The sequence below is a fragment of the Cimex lectularius genome, unplaced genomic scaffold (assembly GCF_000648675.2).
Source record: "Cimex lectularius strain Harlan isolate CLEC.00 unplaced genomic scaffold, Clec_2.1 scaffold249, whole genome shotgun sequence".
Lineage (NCBI taxonomy): Eukaryota > Metazoa > Arthropoda > Insecta > Hemiptera > Cimicidae > Cimex > Cimex lectularius.
Window position 1 is genome coordinate 97,502 of NW_019392808.1, and position 23,157 is coordinate 120,658.

General features: G+C 34.2%; 1 protein-coding gene and 1 long non-coding RNA gene across 3 annotated transcripts in view; one reads left to right on the forward strand and one right to left on the reverse strand.

Annotated features, from left to right (window-relative positions):
* Positions 1–5,917, forward strand: part of LOC106669027 — a 35,537-nt gene extending 29,620 nt beyond the window's left edge. The window contains exons 2-4 of the long non-coding RNA XR_001340857.1: positions 5,363–5,488; positions 5,554–5,725; positions 5,789–5,917. This is a non-coding gene — a long non-coding RNA (uncharacterized LOC106669027). The remainder of the gene's footprint in view (positions 1–5,362; positions 5,489–5,553; positions 5,726–5,788) is intronic.
* An 8,878-nt stretch (positions 5,918–14,795) lies between these two features.
* Positions 14,796–16,692, reverse strand: LOC106668971 (prismalin-14). Of its 2 annotated transcripts, XR_001340843.1 has the most exons (4): positions 16,678–16,692; positions 16,379–16,600; positions 14,972–15,146; positions 14,796–14,916 (listed from the first exon to the last, which is right to left on the reverse strand). XR_001340843.1 is itself a non-coding variant. In XM_014398194.2 (3 exons), the coding sequence occupies exons 1-3, from the start codon at positions 16,394–16,396 to the stop codon at positions 14,858–14,860; spliced, it is 252 nt and encodes an 83-aa protein (XP_014253680.1). In that variant the 5' UTR covers positions 16,397–16,480; the 3' UTR covers positions 14,796–14,857. The 2 variants fall into 2 exon arrangements, 1 of the variants encoding a protein (XP_014253680.1); XM_014398194.2 differs by lacking the exon at positions 16,678–16,692 and having other exon boundaries at positions 16,379–16,480.
* Between the last annotated feature and the right edge of the window lie 6,465 nt (positions 16,693–23,157).

Consider the following 23,157-nt stretch of genomic DNA (forward strand, 5'->3'; position numbering starts at 1 on the left):
GAATTTTGATCATTGCTTCTAAACATATTTCTCACGTAATTTGATGAAAACCTGTAATTATGTGCAGAACATTCGTGTCAAAACAAAAACGTTTTCAATATTTTTCACTTCATAAAATAAACTTCGGATAATATCATTTTCCAGCAAAAGGATATCATTTTTGTTCAATGTTTACTAAAAAGCCTAAAAAATAATACTGTATACTATGAAAACATGTTGTGATATTCAACACAGTAAAAGTGCTAAAACAGCTAAACAGGTGTTCGAAGAAAACACAGCATTTGATTCAAGTTAATTTTTAATATATAATAACATGAAGTTTGTTGCTTTGTTTTTCAAATTTAACAAATGCAACAAAATTATGTTGTTTTTAATATAGGAAGGTACTTAGTACATTTTTTTATTTAATGAATAATGAAGAATCGTTTGCTAGACGGCACTAATTTAGTTACACAATAACAATTGGATAAATAATTGGAAAAATTCTTTTATTGTTTACCAAAGAATTAATTTTAATTGCAAAATTAAAAAACGTACCTGAGTCAATTTAAGCTTGTGAAGGATTGTTTTTCCCATGGAGCGTCGAAAACAGCATTACCTTATGAATATTTTTATTCTTCATTTTTTTTTGTTATCATTCTCCTTTATTCCATTATAGAATATTTGTTTCATTTTTACGAGGCCAATTACCTCTCATTTAAAATGAGTCTAGTATTTTTTTCACTTCCTTCCCGCAAGAGGGGTTTTGGCTTGTAGTTTGCATAGAGTTTTTATATCGCAAAATTATTGCTCAAATTTAAATTTAATAGTTTCCTTGATTTATTTAATTGCGTTAGCAGTACTGAAAGAAGGGCGCGGCTCATTGTCAAGGACGCGTTGCAATTAAAAATTCTCGCAGGCTTTTTGCAATCAGGAAGCAAAGGGTGCGGTCTGGTGAGCAGCCAATGCCTCGGAGTAAAAACCTATGAGTCAGGTTCACGGACAATAAAAGAACTTTTCCATGATTAAGACAGAACTCAGAATGGTCCGTTTGAGGATGAAGTTAAAGTTTATAGTTTCAGATAAAAATTAAAGCTGACTTCTAGAATGGGAAAAGTTGTAAACAATAGTTGATATTTGAATGAAGAAAAAATGTAGTAAACAAATAATATAATTTTTTGTTTGCCTAAAAGGCAGTCCAAAAAATTTTCAGGTGTAATTTTGTGTAGAGTTGGTCACGTTGAAGCTTATTTTAAAAGCATATGCAAGTATAATTGTTATTACAATTAAACTATTTTATTTAATTGAATCAATTGGCATGGTAAATCTTTAAGACATTAATTTAGTTGTACCGATCGTTTTGAGCTGCTTTTGCCTATCAGACGCGTTTCAGGATTTTGCCATTCCCACTGGTCGTATCTGTGTCACTATCTGAAAACCAAAATTCATGATCAAAACAAAAATTATACGACTATAACTGAACTAAGAATGCAATTATTACCATAAAAAAATAAAAACAATATTTGGACTCATTAACAAATAAGGAATAATTTAACTTGACTCAACATTACTTACATTCACGTTTAATTTTAATCTAAATCAATATGAACGAATAAATAAAATTCGCAATGCCTTATTTTATATTTAATTATTATTTTTAACTAATTAATTATTCAGAATCGTGAGATGCGGTCTGGAATTTATTTATGATTATTGGTATTATTTTTAACCTGATTTTTCGATCTATTAAGCTAATTAGTGGACCGTAGTATATCTCTATCTATTTCAGCTCGCTTTTCTTTATCCATTTCCTCGCTTCTCAAGGCTGTCTGCATAGTACTGTAAAGATTGAATCTAACAAATGGAAAGGATATTTTTTAAATCAACCATATATCAAAACCAAGATTAAAAGGAAAGGCTAGGTTTTGTTTGTTTCATAAAAGATATAGGGTATAATTAACATGTTTACATCAAAATTTATTGTTGTAACCATCTAACCAGATCTATCCATTTTTGCTGGTTTTGTCTGTAAAATGCGTTTTGGCGTTGTCTATTTTTATTGTTTCATTTTTGGTAAAATTGGTTTGTCGTTGTAATTTTTGTGGTACCATCAGTATAAATAAGCGTTGTTTATTTCCAGTTGATACTTACTGTTATGATATTCTTTACGTCAAGCCATTTTCTTAATTTTATGCGGTATTTTTTTGCGTGTCTCTTGAAAACAATGTGTCCTACGAGCCTAATTCCTTTCCGATCGACTCAACAGGTCGATTTACATCGAAAAAACAATAATTTTTTTGGGGGGGGTTTCGAGAAAACTACTTTTTTTTTTGTTTTTGTTTTTTCAAGAAAAACGAAAAAAAAACACCAAAAAATCGAAAAAAATTTGTTATCTTTTTCGATGTAAATCGACCTGCTGAGTCGATTGGAAAAGGAATTAGGCTCGTAGGACTCAGGGTTTTTTTTCCAAGAAAAACGCAAAAAACCCGTAGGGAAAATTAATTTTTTGCCTTGTTTGTATATCGTAAGTAATGCTTGGGGGACGGTGGCCGCAACGGTTTAGACGTTGACACGGCGCTCATCATTGTAAGGTAAAGGTTCCGGGTTCGAATCCAACGGCCCTGCTTTTCAACTTGACATACTTAAAATTGAGCTTTTTTTCAGAAACATCGGCACCCTAAGGGTTGATATGACCTCTGCTGTTGCGAACCCTCGTAAGATAAATAAATGTTTCAGCTTCAAAATTGCCTCGATGTTTTGTGTGTGGCGCTTGATTGTTGTACTTCTCGAAAATGATCTTATTCTTCTTTGCTTCTGTTATTTTATTTTTCTGCAAGTCAGTCTGATCCATTTGTAGTCATTTGTACAAATAATTGTCTATACACGTGCTTTGTGTATTTTGTCTAGGATGTTTTCTTATTGTATTTTTATCTTTAGTGTTTTTATTTTTGTGTCGCTTTTGTTTCTTAAGCAGATTGGTTTGGTCGGTGTTAATGAAGGCTTATTTTAAAATGATTTGTTGGTGTGTTTCGTTTTATGTATATGTTGTAATTAATGCGGTCTGCTTTTTATCGCTTGTAATTCTTGTTTGTGAGGTTCACTAATTGAGCACTGCGTCTAATACTAGTCTCTTATGAAATCTCCATTATTGCCTAAAACTCTTTGTTAAATTTTATGCTCTTTACCATATCCCATAGCTTAAGGGCTCTTGTATCCTTCAGGTCTTGTCTTCTACACATCAAGGAATAGAACTCTCTGCCTGCGTAGGACTTCGCACCAAAAGAGAACTTATCCCGTTATTCATATTTTTCTTGGCAATGGCATTTTTCAACTACCGAGTCTACACATATGCCTCCAGAGTCTGCATTGTTCAATCAGCAGTCCAGATTTTGCATGCCTTTGTTCTGTGACACTTTCCCATTGAACTGAGGACTTATTTTGAACTCATTGTTCGATTGATCTAGGTTTTTGGCAATTTGTTATGCCGCAAAAATATTCAGGACCGATAGATGTCCTGATTAAACTAAACTAACCTTGGCCACTTAATCTCGTGTAATATGTTAATACTTGATTATTCAGAAAACTGAGATNTACCAACATTTGAAAATATTTTATCGACGCGAAATATGGTTAAAAGGATATGGTATAAAAGGTAGACACTTATCATATGGCTTATTCTTAGCTGGCAGAATTTACCCAAACCTTGTTTGGCCGCGAACCCAATTAGCACGGTTGACCGAATGTTGTTTACAAACATAGCTAAATTTTCATTTGCAACGATACAAATAACTTACGATTTTTCAAAATATGTTAATTTTGAAGTTAATTTTGGTTAAGAACTTTTAGTGAAAAAGTTATTCTTAAAAATTTCTAATAAATTCTAAAATAATTCGAAAACTTTTAATAGACATTAAAAATATATGAATAATCAACGGTTGTATTTCATGAGTTTTATTTTTCTAAACCTTATTAAAGAGAGAAGTAACTCTCTTTTTAAAACCTGATGATACAGGAAGAAAGTACCGTTTTATTTCATTGCCATTAGAAGCATGTCAACAGAAATATTTAAAAATTAATTAAAACTTTTAATGACAGTAACTAGTGTTCTTTACTCGAAGTTGGTAATATTTCTATTATTCTGTTTCAAGTTAATTCAAAAAATTACAAATGCCTTTAGAAAGAAGTTTTGATTAATATTGGTTAACAACTTAAAACCTTTAAGCTTTAAAATTTACTACAGTTTATAAAATTACGAAGTGAAATCCTTCGCTCGGAGCGTTATACATCGAAAAATCTTTATAATATTCAAGGATTTGATCTGTTTGTTCTCACTCTCAGGAGAAAAACCTCCGTACGTCTACTAGTAAATAAAAGATAGGAAAAATTAAAAGAGATCAGTACCGATGGTAGATCAAAACCATATAGCCAAGAGATAGCGAGAATGAAGGAAAAGCGGCTAATAAGGCAGTATCACCGCACGGACCCTGTCCGCCCAGCAGATGTGGTAAAATTAATGAAGAATAATGCAAAAGAAAATTGGAAAAATTCCTGGGCACAGACATCTGCCAAATTACGGCAGAGAAAGACCGGCATTGGCCCCTAGTTTACGGAGGCCGGGTCGAGACGGGAAAGAGCCATAGTTACTAGGTTCACATAGGTCATACTACGTGCACTTGCTGGCGGGAAAGATACCACGTTGGACTACAATGTACCGAAAGATAAAGCGTTGAGCATATATTTTACATTGCAGAAACCTAGCAGCCTGCAGGATGAGGTACGCAGTTTTCTGCTGACCTATGTCTGACATTGCGGCATCCTGTTTTAACTCAGTGCTGTAATAGTTTTGAAATGTAGGTATCTATATGTTGGTGTGAATATTAATTATTAGCGTGAATAGGGATATTGAGTACTATGGGGTGAGAGTTTGTTGTCTGGAGAGTGAAAGTAATTTATAAGCGTGAAAGGATATCAGCGTAGGTGTTATCGGAATATCCAGTATCGGACGCGCGTGTTTTTTTGGAGCGTTCTGGAGGTTAGAAAATTAAGAAAAAGAAGGCAAAATATGAGAGAAAAATGCGAGAAAAAAATTTTCTGTTTAAAAACAGAGGGCCGGCGATGACCATTTGACAGTAGGCCCTCAAATAATACATAATATACACGCACGCATATTACTATTATACTAATACTAAACAAAAAGTTCTACTTCTTAATTTAATTAAAATTTAATATTACATTAATGCTCTCCCGTGTGTGAAAGTTATGCTAGTTCGGTTTCAAGCCGGCAATGTCTTAATCTTGAAGGTGGCATTTGGGCAACACCCACTTCCTAACACCAATATCAGTTGTATAGATTAATGTTATGTAAATTTTGAAATTTCGGAAGATGGAAATCCGCTAAAGCCCCACCTCATTGATGCGAGCTTTTTCGTATATAACCGGCCCCTTGTAGACAATCGACATCCACAGTTCGCTACGATCTCTGAGAGAAACAATGAACGTAAAAATCGCTGTGAGTGTGCATTTGCTGTTTATCTTCTTTAACACAAAACTAATTAATTGTTTCTTTCTCGCCAGGTTTGTTTATTGTGTGTTTTGGCTATTGTGATGGCCGCGCCGACCAACTTTCAAGATCAGTCATCGGATCTATGGGCGGATGGTTCTGTTGAATACACCATTGATTTAGGAAAACATCCCGTTCACGGACACAAGACTTTCTACAAGAAGTTTTACAAGCCAGATATCATCAGTAAGCCATCTTTTTCTATTCCATAAAAAGGACTAAATTAACACAATTTTTTTCTTTTTCTAGAGTACTTACTCACATACCCGAAATTCCCATTGCACCCCTTACTCCCTGACCACCATCACTAAAGGCACAAAACTGAACATTGAAAATGGCGTTAAATTTTGTTATACTTTTTGATACTATTTTTTATAATTAAACGTATTGCAAATGATAGATATGTGATATGAATTACTGAAACACCTTATATTTCTCCAAAATCACGTTGTTGTTTTTTTAATTTAGCAAGGAACTTTTCTTGGATTCTTTCAGCTCAAAACCAATGTAGCCAATGCTCCTTCTGTGTTTCCGAACCACAACCATGACTTCAATTTCCCATGTCATGAAATCCAAATATGACAATTTCCATTCCGCACTGCAGGTCATCCGGATCTCTTAGAAACTTGGCTTTACATCACTTCCTGATCAAAACACCTTCAAAACTGACTGAAACGCCGATCTTCTACGAGCGAGTTACAAATGAGGAAATGTGAAAAAACAAGGTAAGTAAAGCTTAACCTAACAGCGAAGAAAAAGAATTTGCGTGGAGAAACGTCTCAATATTGATCGGTTAGTTTTGATTTGTTCCGTCTATCGAAAATTTATATGAACTATAAAAAGTCTACCATTTTAGAATATATTTTTTTTACGAAGGTTCGCAACAGCAGAGGTCATATAAACCCTCAGAGTGCTAGTGTTTCTGAAAAAAACAAAAAAAAACATTTATTTGTAAGTATGTCGGGTTCGAATGGACTTTTACCTTACAGTGATGAGCGCCGTGTCAACGCCTAAACTGTTGCGGCCACCGACGCCCCCTGTTTGTTATTTTATTAAAAATTTAAGAAACAACCACACACAAAAAATATTCGGCTTGAAATTTAAAAACTACATGGTAGAACATTTATTGTTGTTCAATATGAATTTATAGTGTCGTATGTTTTTATTGGATAAATATTATCTTCTTTATTTTGAACTTTTCCACCAAGTTAATTTTTGATGATAGTGTGTGGTGATTAGTGACCGTTAATCGATAATTATTCAGAAATCGTGAGATGCGGTCTGGTGTGATGTAGGTTTCAGAAAAACATTTACTTTATCGTGCCAACGTTTCGATCTTTATTGAGATCATCTTCAGGGCTCAAAGTGTTTGTCTTCTGTGTAATTGTGCCATTCTTGCGTGTCGTGTTGAGAGTGCCACCAGACCGCATCTTACGATTTCTGACTAATTCATTTGATTATAGTGTTTTTAATGTATACCAGACGTTACTTCTTCATGAGGTTATTCTACATCAGGGCTTACCAAACTGTTGTCCGCCTACCCTAACAAGGGGTACGCGGCGAGCTTCGAGAAAATTAATCATTACATAAATAAACGTCAAATGAATAAATAAAATTAAAATAACTAATAACAATGAGTACTGAAAATCAAAGGTTTTTATTTTTATTTGTTATAGAATATATAAATAAAAATAAAAATCTTTGATTTTCTGTTTCTCGAAGTTAGTTTTGCACACTAAGCAAAATAGGTGAGGTAAGTGAGCCGGACGGGACTATACTAGTCGGTCGATCAGTTTCCTTGTCATGGTTGATATTGGTCCTTCATACCGAAAACTGCTTCTGGAACACCCTGGAGTTTTACAATATCGAATATAAAAAGCACTGTTTTTCGAAAATGTCATTCAAGCTCTAATTTCTCCCGCCAGTTCACTACCTATTTATGTAAATTTCAATGATTATTCAGAAATCGTGAGATGCGGTCTGGTGTGATGTAGGTTTCAGTAAAACATTTTCTTTATCGTGCGAACGTTTCGATCTTTATTGAGATCATCTTCAGGGCTCAAAGTGTTTGTTTTCTGCGTAAGTGTGCCATTCTTGCGTGTCGTGTTGAGAGTGCCCGGCAATGTCAAATTGGCCAACGTTTTCAATGATGAAAATTGGCAACAGTCGTATTTATTCAGATATTTTCATGAACATGAATGAGATTTCGACATCCAAAGCGCCTTCGACTCCATTGAATGGACAAATTTGTTAAACGAGCTCAAAAGAAAGGGCATCCCTCAAAACATTTTCAAATTGATCATGAGATATTTTACCGAAAGAAGGGCTGAGATAGCAACGAAGCAAACAGTTACGACAGAAAATGTCACAAAAGGGTGCCCTCAAGGATCAGTCCTAGGCCCACTTTTTTGGAACGTTGTCTTCAACGGCCTCCTGGAAAAGCTGGAGGAAATGGGAGCTCAATTCGTCGCTTTCGTGACCTTGCCACCATCATAGAGGCCGATACGAAGAAAGAGCTAGAAGAAAAATCAAAAGCAATGATGACGGCGATCAAAACATGGTGCGAAGAGGCCAAATTAAAAATTGCTCCTGACAAATGCCAATCGCTAATGCTAAAAGGCAAATTAAGTACAAGCCCCGTGAATAAGATCGAAGGGAAAAGAATCAAGCTAAGCAAAAAGGTAAAGTACCTAGGCATAGTTTCGGGAGAAAGGCTAAGTCCTACAAACCATGCCATCAAGATCAGAGAAATGACGAGATCTCGAAACTAAGCTCGATCGCGAAATCAAAATGGGGTGTGAGTCCAAGGGCGCTCTCCATCACTTACAAAAGGGTATATCTGCCCATTGCCACGTACGGAGGAGCAGCTTGGGGAACAAAATTTCAAAGCAGGAGAAGAAGCATCCTCGAGCAGAGTCAAAGAATAGCGCTCCTGAGAACGACTAAAGTTTATAGGACAGCCCCTACCCACGCCCTCCAAGTCCTTGCTTCCGCTGCACCGCTGTCCTCCACAGTAGAATTGCAATCCGGCAACTAAAAGATGGAAAGGAGCCAACAATGGTGTAGTGGCCACTTGTAGCTACCAAAAGTTACCGCTAGATGCCACTACGACTTATGGAATGTTCTCGCCCTTCACTCTGCAGCCAATAGGAGTAGAGCTCTTTCCTATATAAGCAAGGGCTCTGCCTCTCTGGACCAGACTTGTCAGCCCGACGAGATCTCAACCATCACTAATGTAATCAAAATCGGCAACAACGACAAGAGACTCGTCAACCTGACGAGATCTCACCAAAGGAACACCGTCGACGCCTGCAAGTACTCGCTGCATCAGCCTGATTTCGCCTTCTAACAGCCGACTTGGCTATAAACGCCAAACGCTGCTCTCGGCTAATCGCTGCATCCCAAAACCTTCGGCCTCTGTGGAGTCAGCCGACTCACGGCCTCTGGACCTCAGCCAACGGTAGACTCATGGTCACAGACCACCAACCAACGGCGCCACGCACACGGTCACGGCCTCGATTCATCGGCACGCCGACTTTACACAACGCTGGCCCTTTGCAGGGCCACAAAACTCCCGGTCACTAAAAATGGTAAATTTGGATGCGTCAGATAGGGAATGGCTACGAACTGCACCTAGAAAGCAGATCCGGGAGATCCTTACAGTTTGGATAGACAACTCGTAGCAAGAAAGATGGGACAGAAGGGAAGGTTAACCCAGGAGTTTCTACCCAGTATTGAGGACCGAGCAAGAGCAAAGTAGTTTCAACCCGATTTCTAGATCACACAAATAATGACAGGTCACGGAAATTTCAACGCTTACCTGCACCGATTCCGTAGAGCCAACAGTCCACTGTGTCCCGACTGCGGAGTTGATGACAGTGTCCAACATAGAGTATTCAACTGCCCTTTCCTTGAGAGTGCGAGGGAACCTCTAAAGCTCCTCTTCCGGCATACTTGGCCACCGACCCTCAACGAACTGGTTAAAGAAAAGAGGAGTTAGCCGAGCTATAGTCTATAAAGTACCTAACTAGTTTTTTCTTTCTTTCTTTTTTCTTTTTTTTCGTATGATAACTAAGTTACTTGTTAGATCTTAGCGTTTCCCTGAACTTTTAATTCCGGGCTGGTTACTCCTTGTACCCATAATTGTTAGTTATTTATTAAAATAGTGTATATATATCTTTATTAGAAAGTGTATTCAACAGGATTAACCAGCAAAGGGGAGACCTATTAGATTAGGTAAATTAATAATAAGAAAAATATTTCCCTCCTTCCTTGGGTCTTCCCTTTCAGGGCAAGGTCGAAGGAAGCCGTGAAGCTCAATAAATCTCCCATTTGAATTAGTTTAGTGGCCGTGGTCCGCCGGTATGGGGTCTCCCTTAGGTACGGCGGGGAGGTGGATGGTTTAAAAAAAAGAGAAAAAAAAGAACATGAATCAGATGAGTCTCTTTTTGCAACGGAAGAGTATCAAAACATTCGATGCTGATAACAAAGTTCGGGCCTTCAAAAGGGAAATCCAGTTTTGGGTTGAATCTGTTGGGAAGGAAGAGGTGGAGTGTTTTCATGTGTTAGACGATTTTTTTATAAGAAAATCAACTGGATCTTGCGAACGGCTCGTCGATTGTTGAAATATGTGAACAGCTTAGTAGTTTGGAGATGTCCTCTAACTTTCCAACAGATCGAGACATAACGCTGCAAAACCATGCATGGGCGGTTGAACCGTTTTCAAAGTCAATCAATCTATCCTCAAGTAAATACCATTATTGATAGACATTATTTCAAATTCCACCTTGAAATCTAATTTCGAGTTTCATACCCTAATTTTTGGTTCCATCTAGAAAACAAAAAATTTCAACCGCTCGTTGAAAAAAGAAGACGTTTTCTTCCATTTACCACAAATTACTATGCGAATCCGGATTTTTCTATCTATACAGGCACCAAAACTAAATATCGATTTTGTCTAGATGCTGACTCCGATATCCGTCTTCTATTTATCAAAAATTGAACCCAACATATCCAAATTCTGCAGGTTAAAACAACCTCACTCTTGTCAGTAGTTTATTAATAATTAACGTTCAAATTATTACTTTTGAGTTTGGCTCGAGGTGTAACTACCTATTGATTCCGTTCTGTCCAATTTGATTTTTATGTTTCGGATTTTGTAAATAAAGTTAAGCATATCAATCTAATGTTTGTTTTCATAATGATCTCCTCATTCATCACTTAATAGGAATGGACTGGCTAATTTATAAAATTTTATTTTACTACAAACTATAAGTACATAATTTCAAATACTTAAATGAGAGTGATTCTGTAAAAGGGGCCTGTTGGCTAAAAAGTTTGGGAATCCCTGTTCGACATGTTAAATAGTACTAAAAAGCAGTTTCCATAGTCTGATTCTCAATTGTACTCAAGATATTTACTTTTTATATTACTTCAGTCTACGCTTCTCATAAAATATTAATCCTACTGTAAATTCTATTGCAACAACGAAAAGAGCATTAAAGTTATTTGTACTTACTGAAAGTGGTTTTTTTTTCTGAGTCATTATTGGGTGTCGTGTTGAGAGTGCCAGTGAGATATTGATGTTTTATGTTTATTGACTTCTTTATCTCAACTGAAAACCTTAATTAATTGTAATGTATAAATTGGTCAAGCGGACCACGAAACTAGTGAATTTAATAAGTTTAAAATGAAGTACACATCAATAAAGCTCTCCGTGGCCATTTCATTTGTCGCCGAGAATCAAATTGATTACACGACATTTGAAAAATGGCAAAAAGGAAGGAAAATTCAAAAGGTGGGGTTGAGATGAGAGGTTGGTGTCCGAGTGGATCGAGATCAGGATAGCTCAAGTGGTAGAGCAGCGGTATCAAGCCAAAGATCGTGGGTTCGAACCCCGCTCGTGCCATTGAGTTTTTTATCTCAACTGAAAATCTTAATTAATTCTAAGATATTAATTGATCAAGCGGACCACGAAACTAGTGAATTTTATAAGGTTAAAATGAAGTACACTTCACTAAAGCTCTCCATGGCCATTTCATTTGTCGCCGAGAATCAAATTGATTACACGAAATTTGAAAAATGGCAAAAAGGAGGGAAAATTCAAAAGGTGGGTTGAGATGGGAGGTTGGTATCCGAGTGGATCGAGGTCACGATAGCTCAAGTGGTAGAGCAGCGGCGAATCAAGCCGAAGATCGTGGGTTCGAATCCCGCTCATGCCATTGACTTTTTTATCTCAACTGAAAACCTTAATTAATTGTAAGATATTAATTGGTCAAGCGGACCACGAAACTAGTAAATTTAATTATATATAGAGGTAAAACACGTGACTTGTTATGCAAAATGTTTATAACATAATATAATAGATTTATGGCTGAGCAAAAAATTTCTTGGAAATCTAAACTGTCAATGAAAAACATCGTTATTTTATGTTTTTAAATATATGTACCACCAGGCAGATAACTACTATTAAAACGTCTATTTTATTGTAGATAATTGTTTATTATGTTTTTGCATATGGGTTCTATAAACTTACAATACAGTAAGCACATGACCATGTACTCAAATTTAAATAAAACATAATTTTTTATTGTGTTAATAGACTTAGTGGCAATCATGTGTTTGGCATAATATTTAAAAAAACCATCAAAAATTCACTAGAGGTCGTATTCCCTGAGAAATTATTTCGTAAATTATCTTGCAGATAGTAGGTTGAAAAGAATGGAGTGTTTGAAGTGTAACAGAAGAATGGCCAAAACAGAACCGTACATCACATGCTGCGACTGCAAGCGCGTTGCTCACCCGGGCTGTACGAGGTTGACTGCCGAAGAGGTGAAGCTGCACAGAGAAAGAAGAGCCCCATGGCGATGCAGAGCCTGCACGAAGCAGAAAGAACTGTTTAAGGAAGGTTTCAGGAAAAGGAGTAGGGTACAGGAGAAGGGAATGGGCGACAGCCATACCGACCATTTCAGCAAAGACCTGGAACAGAAAAGAAACGTCTACAAGTCTATTATTGAAGGAGATTCAGCCGTGAGCAAAGTAGACGCTCCTCCTACCGCGTCTGGAGCGCTTCACTCTTTATTATTGAGAAACGAAAGGCTGGCCAAGGAAGTCGAAACTTTGGGGTACCGGCTCGACATAGCAGAACAGAACACCAAAAGAAACACGGTTGAGATTTGTGGAGTTCCGGACAAAAAAAATGAAAACTTGCTCACCGTCGCTAAGCAGATCGGTTCGGCAATCGACTACCCGCTGAGGGACGAGATGGTCGACACTTGCTACAGGATCAACCGGCAGAACAAAAACGGCATTCACAACATCGCGTTGACTTTCGTACGGAGATTCGACAAAGAAGGTTTCTTGAAATGTTACAGGCAAAAGCGGGGCCTTAGCACCAAGGATATCGGAAGAAAGGAGGATTCTCTCATATACATCAGAGAGAGCCTTTCCCTCAACAAACAGCTCATCTTCCTCGAAGCGAGGAAATTGGCGAAGCAGATGAATTACCAAGGCGTTGGCGTCATCAACGGAGAAGTGTTCGTGAAGAAATCAGAAAGCATTCCAGCGATTCTTGTCCGGGATTTACGAGACCTGGAGAAACTGATAAATCCGAATAAATTAGGCCATGTGAAATAAAAACCGACATTCATTCAGCTTTTCAAATAAAATTTCAGATAATATTTTTAGTTTATTACCATAAACATTGTTTACTACTTAGAAGGTTATTGAAAGCATATGCATTTTTAGGTGAGCACACATAATCACCTAACTGGAGTACATGATATTTGCTGTTACTCTCGTTAGTCTATGTAGACTATACAATTTTTTTTTTTTACTTGTTTAAAATTTGATACATTACACACCTACTTATAAGTTTTCAAAATATAAGTATCATCGAAGCCTAGCTTTAACAAGGAATCTTTACACGTGGGCCGATACAAATTAGAAATGCTAGATGACCATATGTTTAAACTGAATAAGCATTGGAAAAAATTATTTCGTACATTTTTAATTATGCTTGCACTACAGTAAATTACACGTTTGATATTAATGTATCCCTATATTATGAATAATCCGTTGTTCAAAATCTTTTAATAAAAAAAATCTCTTGCAAAATTTACACAAAATTATTAAACTTGCTATAATTATATTATTACTTGATGTAATTATTTTCACATAGTAACAAGATTTATGTTTATTTCTAGTCTTCTCTCCCTCTCTTTCCCTCTCTCTCTCTCTCACTCTCTCTCACTCACTCTCTCTCTCTCTCTCTCTCTCTCTCTCTTTCTTTCTCTCTCTATTCGCTACAATACAATATGCAACGTAATTATAGTATTATAACGAAGATTTTCTATCCATCACCACGAAATTGTGTCTGTTCTTAATTTCTGCATAATTGAAAGTCTTGCATTATACCAGTATACATAAAGTATTAAAAAAATACGAGCATTAAAAGCAATTTTTCTAAACTCTCTCTCTTGCGCTCTCACCTTTTCTCTCTCACTGTCGTTCTTCCTATTTTTAGTACTTTTTTCTCACTTATTCTCTCTATCTCTCTCTCTCTCTCTTTCTTTCTCTCTCTATCCGCTACAATACAATAGGCAACGTATATTATTGTATTATAACGAAGATTTTCTATCCATCATCACGAAATTGTGTCTGTTCTAAATTTCTGCATAAATGAAAATCTTGCAGTATACCAGTATACATAAAGTATTAAAAAAAATACGAGCATTAAAAACAATTTTTTTAAACTCTCTCTCTTTCGCTCTCACCTTTACTCTCTCACTGTCTTTCCTGTCTTTCTTCCTATTTTTAGTTCTTTTTTCTCACTTATTCTCTCTTTCTCTCTCTCTCTCTCTCTCTCTCACTCTCTCGCTCGCTCTCTCTCTCTCTCTCTCTCTCTCACTCTCTCGCTCTCTCTCTCTCTCTCTATCTATATATCTATCTATCTATCTCATTTTTCCTTGTTGTTCATTACATATATATAATATATATGATTCTAAAATAATAGTTGTTGACGAATACTTTACTATCTAAAGTTAATTACCTTAATTACCTCTACAAAATGAGTATAAATATAATTTTAATTATTAAGTATTACATACTGGTATCCGTTGGTTAATTTGTCATTTTTTGTTGATAGCATAAGAGTAATATTAAGTAATATTCAGGTTGTCATTGTTAGTTGAATGTTCAAATTAGTTATACAAAATTTTAACAGTTTCAACTGTGGGAATGAAAAAAATCACACCACTAAGTATTAAAAATTTATTATTTATACATCAATTTACAATTTATCTCCCTTGCAAATAGTGATCAATAGAAGCCATAGTAAGAATAAGGGTAGTAATTGTAGTAAGGGTAGCCGTAATATCCTGAAATTAAATAATTGTCAATATCACAAAAAATTAACAATATTTGTCGGCTTACCGAATCCGTAGCTTCCGTACGGATATCCACCGTAACCGTAGTAGGAAGGATAGTAACTGGCATAGAAGTGTTTGCCGAACCCTAAAGAATATCCGAAACCGAAAGTATTCTCGGTTTTGAGGTCTTTCTCAGGCTCTGGCGAAGCGAAGACCAAGGCACAAAGACATAATGAAACCTTAAACAAAACAGAAAGAAATAATTATGTAATATTTAATGACGTCCTTGAATTATAAAAAAAATGTTATTCTAAAGATGACAATTTGTACAATTTCAGTTCAGTCGATCAGTGAGCGCGTTTTAATTTAAGCCAAAACAAATTAAAATATTGAAATTTAGTTATAACCATGTTCTCTTGTACTGTAACATTTGTGACAAAATATCTGTTAACTAAAACTTAACAAATCTGATATTTCCAAGTACTTCAATATTTTCTTCAATTTGTACCATTTGATTACATATATAATCAATATATATATATATATATATATATATATACATNTGTGTGTGTGTGTGTGTGTGTGTGTGTGGGTGGGTGTGTGTGTGTGCTTGCGTGCGTGCGTGCTTGCGTGCGTGTATTAACATTTAGTATTTTGTATTTATGTATTAATATTTAGAGTATAAAGAGTTATAATCTATAGTATAAAAAAGTATAAGGGCTCAAAGTAGGAGCTTATTTTTCAAACTATCTCTTTTAAATATTTTGCTCTTTATAGATATATATAAAGAGCAAAATATTTAAATGACGTAGTTTGAAAAATAAGCTCTTACTTTGAGCCCTTATACTTTTTTATATCATTTGTATACAGATAGTTGTCAGCAAGAACAACCAATTTTTAAATTAAGTTTTTCAAATTGTAATTACACATAGACAGGGTGTTTGAGAAGAGTATTTTTACAGATTACTAAAAGAGTTTTAACTTTAATACTTTACAAAATCTTACATTCTTAAACGTTTGAGGCCATGATCTGTTGCCAAATTTTACATGATAAACAGAATTGTCAAAAATGAGCAAAATTTGTCGACTGTAAAGTTTATTACAATTTAAAGAATTCTATAAGAGATCTTGTTCCTAAATGCATTTTTGGATTATTTTATTTATCAGATCCAAAACTAGAAAAATGCTTTCCAAATTGCTTAAAACTAAATCTTGTATTTCTCTCTAGGAACAATTATTTTCATTAAAAAACAGTATCTATAGTTGGGCATTTAGTACTAACAGCTTTTATTTTTTAAGTTTTTGACTGTTAAAAACAAGTAATTTATGATTGGTAAAAAAGTGAAATATAGGAAAAATCAAAAATCATGTCGAACAAGGTAAAGTAATAAAAATATCTCAACAGTATATGCAGAAAAAAATACTGTCTGATATGACAAAGTTGTTTATATTTTGCATTGTCGGTACTCACAAAGATTTTGGCGATCATTGTATTCCAGTGGTGAGAGTGCCATACAACTGACAAAGGCACGTGGGCATCGCAGGGTTTTTATATGGATGAGCCACCACCCGGTCCCCGGCATTGACCGCTCTAAAACAAACACGACTGGCTTTGTCTCACGACAAAGACGCGTTTTTCCGTAATTAATACATTCCCAGAAGATGACCAACAGATCTGGCATTGTTAACACAACTGCAGGTTGAAAGTTTTTCTCATTAAACTTTGGAGTTTACTTGACTTTATTGTACATGAAACAAAGGTTGGCGTACTTCTTATTATGCTTGTAAAAATCAGCACACTGACAGCCTCTTTGCTTGTGTAAGACCATATTTCATATTCCTTTTTGGCATATTAAAATGAATACTGTTTGTATATGTACATACAAATTATAGTTCAATAATTTAATTCCTGCAGTAAATGTATAAATTATGTGACTATTAGACCATCATTCCATCAGCACTTTTACCAATTTTTATCAGCTGAACAGAAAACATTTTCTTCAGATGTAAGATTAATATTTTAGCCAAAATATATAGATTCATTTTTCATACTATCATTTCATTCCACTTAGCGTTGTCCACCATCTTGAAATAGCTGATTGGTGTGTTTTAATAATTAATGTTATTTTATTTACTTAGCAATTCCTCTGTTACTTTAGCTTAATATGATTGTATTTTGTGAGGGCTGCTGAAGAGGGATTTTTTTGCCCGTCACGTCCATCTAAATAAATTTAGACAGCGTTCCTTTAACCTAAAAATTTACCATAAGAAAATCATATGTTTATTTAAATATCTCTCTTCTGTCAATCATATAAGATTTAAGACCAATAGAATTTATTTTTGTTAAAAATTCCCTTCACACTATTTTCTTCGTATCGATGTAAAATTATATTTTGCGCCATTTTATTACGGCAATAATGTACGTTTTCATCTTCAACAACATAAACAAAAGTTGTGTATACATAGGAAAATTTAGTCAGTTTTAGGTCAAACAGATGTGAATTGTTTTTATAATAAAATCCGATTTTAAATACAAATATTGTGTTATGGCAATATTATGGGATTAAATCCATTACAGGTCGTGGTAACAATTAATTAGATCGTGGTAAGAATTAACATTTTTCAATTAATTAATATTTATGAAAGGTATTGGTTGAGATAAAGTCGATAGTTCAAGTGGTAGAGTAGCGGCGTATTTAGCCGATGGTTGTGGGTTCGAATCCCGCTCGTGACGCTGACTTTTTTATCTCAACCAATAACTGTCATAAATATTATGGGGTTAAAGTCATATTTGAAAAGAAGAAATCGTATTCCGACAATTTCTGGGGTAAAATAATTTGATGTTAAAAATCATGGTAAGGTCATTTTGAAAGAAAACACTTTTTTCGTAGTACTTTCGAAAAGTCTACCGCACTTAGAAACTTTATTAAGGTTAAGAAGTAATAATATATATTTACGAATTAAAAATATGAAATTCGCTCATCAAGAGCATGGGCGATAGATTGGCATTGTAGGTTCAGAATGGAAGAAGAGGGATCATACCCGACTAAGAATATGCCGCACTAGGTTGACACACTTTTGCTGTATGTGTCCGACATGTAAGAAAGGTTGCCATTCCTTGGATGTATATAGAGAGCGGAAAGTAATGTCACCCGATATGAGAATTGTTTTGGGAATAGAAGCCCGCTTTTCTATCTCTTATTTTTGGAGGAAACAGAGATGTTTTATTAAATATAGAACTTGGTATATCTCGTTTTGTGTTTACTTTTCTGTACATTGACAGTAAATGTATTTATTAGAGTGAACGAGTAGTGTGAGAAGGCCGATGGTGGAATATTGAGTAGCTCTTATTAGTTATAATTATAGTAGGTATGAAGGGTAATGAAGGAATACATTATCCTCCGGTATGTAAATAAGAAAAAGTGTATTTAAGCAAGAATGAAAGTTTGAATATGTCTAGGTTTACAAACTGCATTTGTTGGGGACCGAAATAATTTAGATGTCGCCAGCGCCTGGAGCATTACTTTGGCGATGGAACGTATAACACCGAGGTCTGAGGAAAGACTGCCAAAACCCGAAGTGGGTCTTGTGGCTTGACCGAGAAGTGTTACGTTGGTTTAATTCTGCATGTATGCATGCAGATGTGGATGCGGAATTGAGCTTAAATAAATTAATCAAGCAATAACATTTTGCACCTGCTCATTCTTCTTTTTGACACAAACCACAGCCATGTCTCAACTCCGGAGGACGCCCCAAGAGGAGGCCCGGTGACCAATGGAGGCAACCACCCCTCACCGCTTCAGATCCACACCCTTTTGATTTATCATATTCAGATCACGTTTACTGTTGGGGTAGTTACCACTCGAAAGATGTGCATGCCATGTCCACATCATTCCAGGTTCCTGGATAATAGATTATTGCATTCCAGAGGTCCCCTCACCACCGATGCCGCCTCCCGCACGGACCAGACCACCCCCACGGCGCAAAGCTGCCCGCTTTCCGGACTTCAGCCTTTAGTTCTACGAAATAATAAATGTGATATATGTAAATAAGTAAACATTTCAGTATTTCAGACCTGATGATCTATATTTTTAGAAACATCGCCACCAATCAGTAATCGTCAAAATTACTTGATGCTAGAATCACTTTGTAGTTAAAGGGCTGTTGTAATGGCCCAGCTATTTTCTCAAAAAGAATTTTCATTTTCTTAACAAATTTTGGACAAGTCATACAAATATGTTCCATAGAGCTTTACTTCGAACAATATGTGCAGCTCTCGGAATTCACTTGTTTTTTTTTTTTTTGTACAATAATTTGTTACAGAAGGTGTAGTTTGCTCGTAATCTACAAATTGTATTACCCAATACTTTGAGAATGGAACTGTTGTGGAACCAGCTCATCACGATCCCTGACTGAACAGTTTTATAAAATATTCCTTTGTCAGAGCTTCTAAACCTTTTTTTTCTATTCATAGGTAACCGTCATAGTGAGATTGTTCACCATTTCTGTGTAGAAATTCTCAAAAAGAGAGTCATTTTCTTAGACGTAGCCTCTTTTGCCACTGAATAAATCTTTTATTTGTGAGCTCAGTAGTATTTTCTTTGAGAAAGCGAGTTAGAATTTTAAATATTTAAATGTGATCAGAGTCATGAAATTTTATTTATTGTTGTCATATTACTGTAAAGCTTTTTAAATATGATCTCATATTTGGAAATAAATTTGGAATGACGAAAAACATATTTTTATGATACTGCAATAACTGATTTTTAAATATGACCTCATATTTCAAAATAAAGAGCACAGAAACAAATTTTATTAAATTATTCAAGTTTTCAGAGAATTCGTTCTTGCCTCACTTCCGACATAAGAAAAGAAACAAAATAACATAAAAATAGTTTTGATAACTGGTGTTACGTTTTTTTCATTAACATTTTGATTGAGCAAATATGGAAGATAGTGTTAAAATAATAATTTTTACAAGAAGAATATAATTTTTTTAAAATAAGCAAGGCGTTACATGTAAATAAAAAAAATTACATTTCTCAAATTAAAATTGTTTCTTTAAGGTCAATTTTTAGCTTTCAATTTAAAAAAAGAAAAAAGGATGTGTTTTGGAGCTTTGAAATAATACTAACTTTCGTTTATAACATTTGCGAATATTTGACGTTTTTTCCAACTTGTCTATTTTCTACAGGTGGCGACACATTTATTCCTAGTTGTTGTTTTTTACTATTTTAACAAGGGTGTTGTTGAATTAACTTTCCAAAATTTCTAAATTGCAACTTAGTACTGAAGCGAGAGAGTAATTACTCTTCCATTAGCCAAAATGACTTTTAAAGTAGTGTTATTGACTTACATAATTGCATCATAATAAAACCAATATTTACTATGTTCCTAAAACATTGTAGAAGTAAGTAAAACATCATAGATACCTTTCTACGCTGGATAAACATATGAAAATTTTTGCCTACCAATTAGCCAGAACAGTACGTGAGCGAAGTCAAAGACCATCGATGAAATGATTAATTGGAAAACGTCAAATGTATGACGAAGTGTTTGTCGCAGGCTTCATCAGTTACGAACACTGGCAATAAACCTAACATTAATGTTAAAAAACAAATGGTACAATCTCGAATTATACCGTTTTTTGAGCGTATTGCCTTGTATCGGAATTAATAGATCAATACGCTACAAAAATATTTAAATGCATGTACTCGCTACATCTTCACTTTAAGGCTATTTGAGCATTTGACACAATACTATGTCAAACTGAATTGGCTGAAATTTAGGAACGAATTACGCTTAAAACAATTACAGCTACGTTAAAAATATTATAAACTAAAAAGTTGAAATACCTAACCTATGTAACACCAAATTTACATTTTTAGAGTCAGTTCACAAATGTACTGCAAGAATTAACTTCCTACATATTTCTAAACGTTGTACATCTGTATATAACAAATTTTTTCTAGTACAAGCCTGACGTAATCTTAGCTTGTACTCGCATACTCTAAAAATAGTCCTTGGCATCAAATAAACTTAATATTCATTCAATTTCATAAAGCAATATGAAAAATAAAATTATAGTTATAAAGGTGTACACAGGTTAGATGTTTTGTAAATTCATTGCAGCGGCTATATAACTATTCTCTCTAATTACTTATATTTCGTAATTAATGAATGTAAAAAATATGAATGCATAATAAATATGAACATGAACTACATTTAATGGTTATTTTTTGCTGTATCAATGTATATATTTCAAACTGTTAAAACGAGCTACCGTAATAATTTTGAATTCCTTTGCTGGAATAATCAACAGTAGATGCTACATAATGTTTTATTTTATTCATTTGTTTATTTATTTAAACATTTTATTAAAATTTAAATGTTGAATGATAAAGAAAATTGTTAACAAGTATTCTGTTGTTAAATGTTAAAGTCGTTAAATTAATAATTGTTTATGTTCTAAGAAATAGTAAAATGTAATGAATTAGATATGGAATTCAGAGAATTACAAACATGTATCATGTATTTTTATACTTGTTATATCCAGGTTTCTAAATGCTAAAAGTAATATTATTATTTATTGAATTTTATCTATGAGTAGTTTATTACTATTGTTTGTACAGTATAATACAAAGGGTATTTTATGTTTTTCTATTCTTCTTTTTCTTTTACAATGTTAATACATAAGCATACCAGATTAAACTGTTAAAGGTAAAAAGAGAAAAATGTACTTTAAAAGTATAGGTGTTTGCAGGAAGGCCCTATGCTATGCATTTTTTAAATAAAAGTATCAAGTATCAAGTACATCACTGTTACGCTTTCTCATCTCTCTCTCTCTCTCACTCTCTCTCTCTCTCTCTCTCTCTCTCTTTTTATCTCCCTCCATCATTTATAAGCTTTCCTCTTTAAATAATAATATAATATAATCTATAATAATACAGTTATTATTTTTAAAACATTACATGTTTTACATTTCGTCATAATAACTTGTCACGCTAAGCTATGATATTTTTTTTTTTCAAATTTCCCTTCATTGTTCAAATATTAAGTAATAAATACAAAAATTTCATTTTTTGACACACTAAATGATATTTATATATCAGTAATTAAACTTTTTCTAATATAAGTTAAACTATAAAAAATTCAGTTGAAAATAACAATTCAAGTCAAATACGACTTTCTTATTCTATAAACTAATTACTAGTAAACAAATAATCGCAAAACAAATTAACAGATAATTCATTATTAATCTATTTACATATAATTAATTACAACAACTTCACTATATTATGAATATATATCAATAATTAAATTCTCTGACTAATAACCTCACTAATGATTCACCTGACTAATGATTTCATGCATGTATACTGGTACGTTTTCCAATTTTTATATAGTTTCCCAAATATATTTCAGAAACTCCTCTTTTTCAATAGTCATTTTACCAAACCAATCCTGCCGAAAGCTACGTAAATCTTGAGACGTAATAAAATGAAAAGTATCCTCAACTTTACAAGGATTCTCTTTTCATACTTTTACGTTTTAATACTTTGATACTTACATACACAAAAATCATCTCCGTTTCTCCTCTCTCCCTCACTTTATGCTAATCAGCATTTATTTATCTACTTTTCTGTACCCTTATTACCATCTCTTACGTTTTCTCACTCCTACAAGTACTACTTAAAAATGTTTAATGTTCAAAATACATCGGATATATTGATGATGCTTTATTTTCTTTCCGAAAGCTATAAATAACTTGCAAATGTAAATTTACGATTAATCTTGGTAATTTACTTAGTTTGAGTTCAACGTTGAGGTTTTTTATTATGTACTGAAGTGAATTATTTGTTTACTTACCGTTCGACCAAATAGTAGAAAACTGAAAAAAATTAAAATAATAATATAAATCAAAGTTAATTCCTATAGGTGAATTCTTCAAAAGTCAGATTTAGTTTGAGTACGAAAATTTTCCTCATTTGTTATTCCGCAGCCTTTCTGGTGACACGTCCTAGGGGACGTCTGTGAGAAAAATGAAAAGAGGCAACTTATTGAAAAAAATCTCCCGAATCGGGTTAATTAGGATCTATCGTGTCTCTAATTGGCCTTTTGACAGTTATGGCGTTTCTAACGAGCAGCATTACCTCCGACAGAAGTCCCGATACGAGTCACGGAAATATCAATGTCTTATTGTGAAGGGGGGAGAAATATTAGACAAATAATTGGCAGAAATCCTGTAGC

Bases quoted from the DNA above. Each gene is read 5' to 3' on its own strand.
- LOC106668971 (XM_014398194.2), bottom strand. The intron at 14,917-14,971 runs GTAAGCCGACAA...ATTTAATTTCAG, and splicing joins GTACGGAAGCTACGGATTCG to GATATTACGGCTACCCTTAC.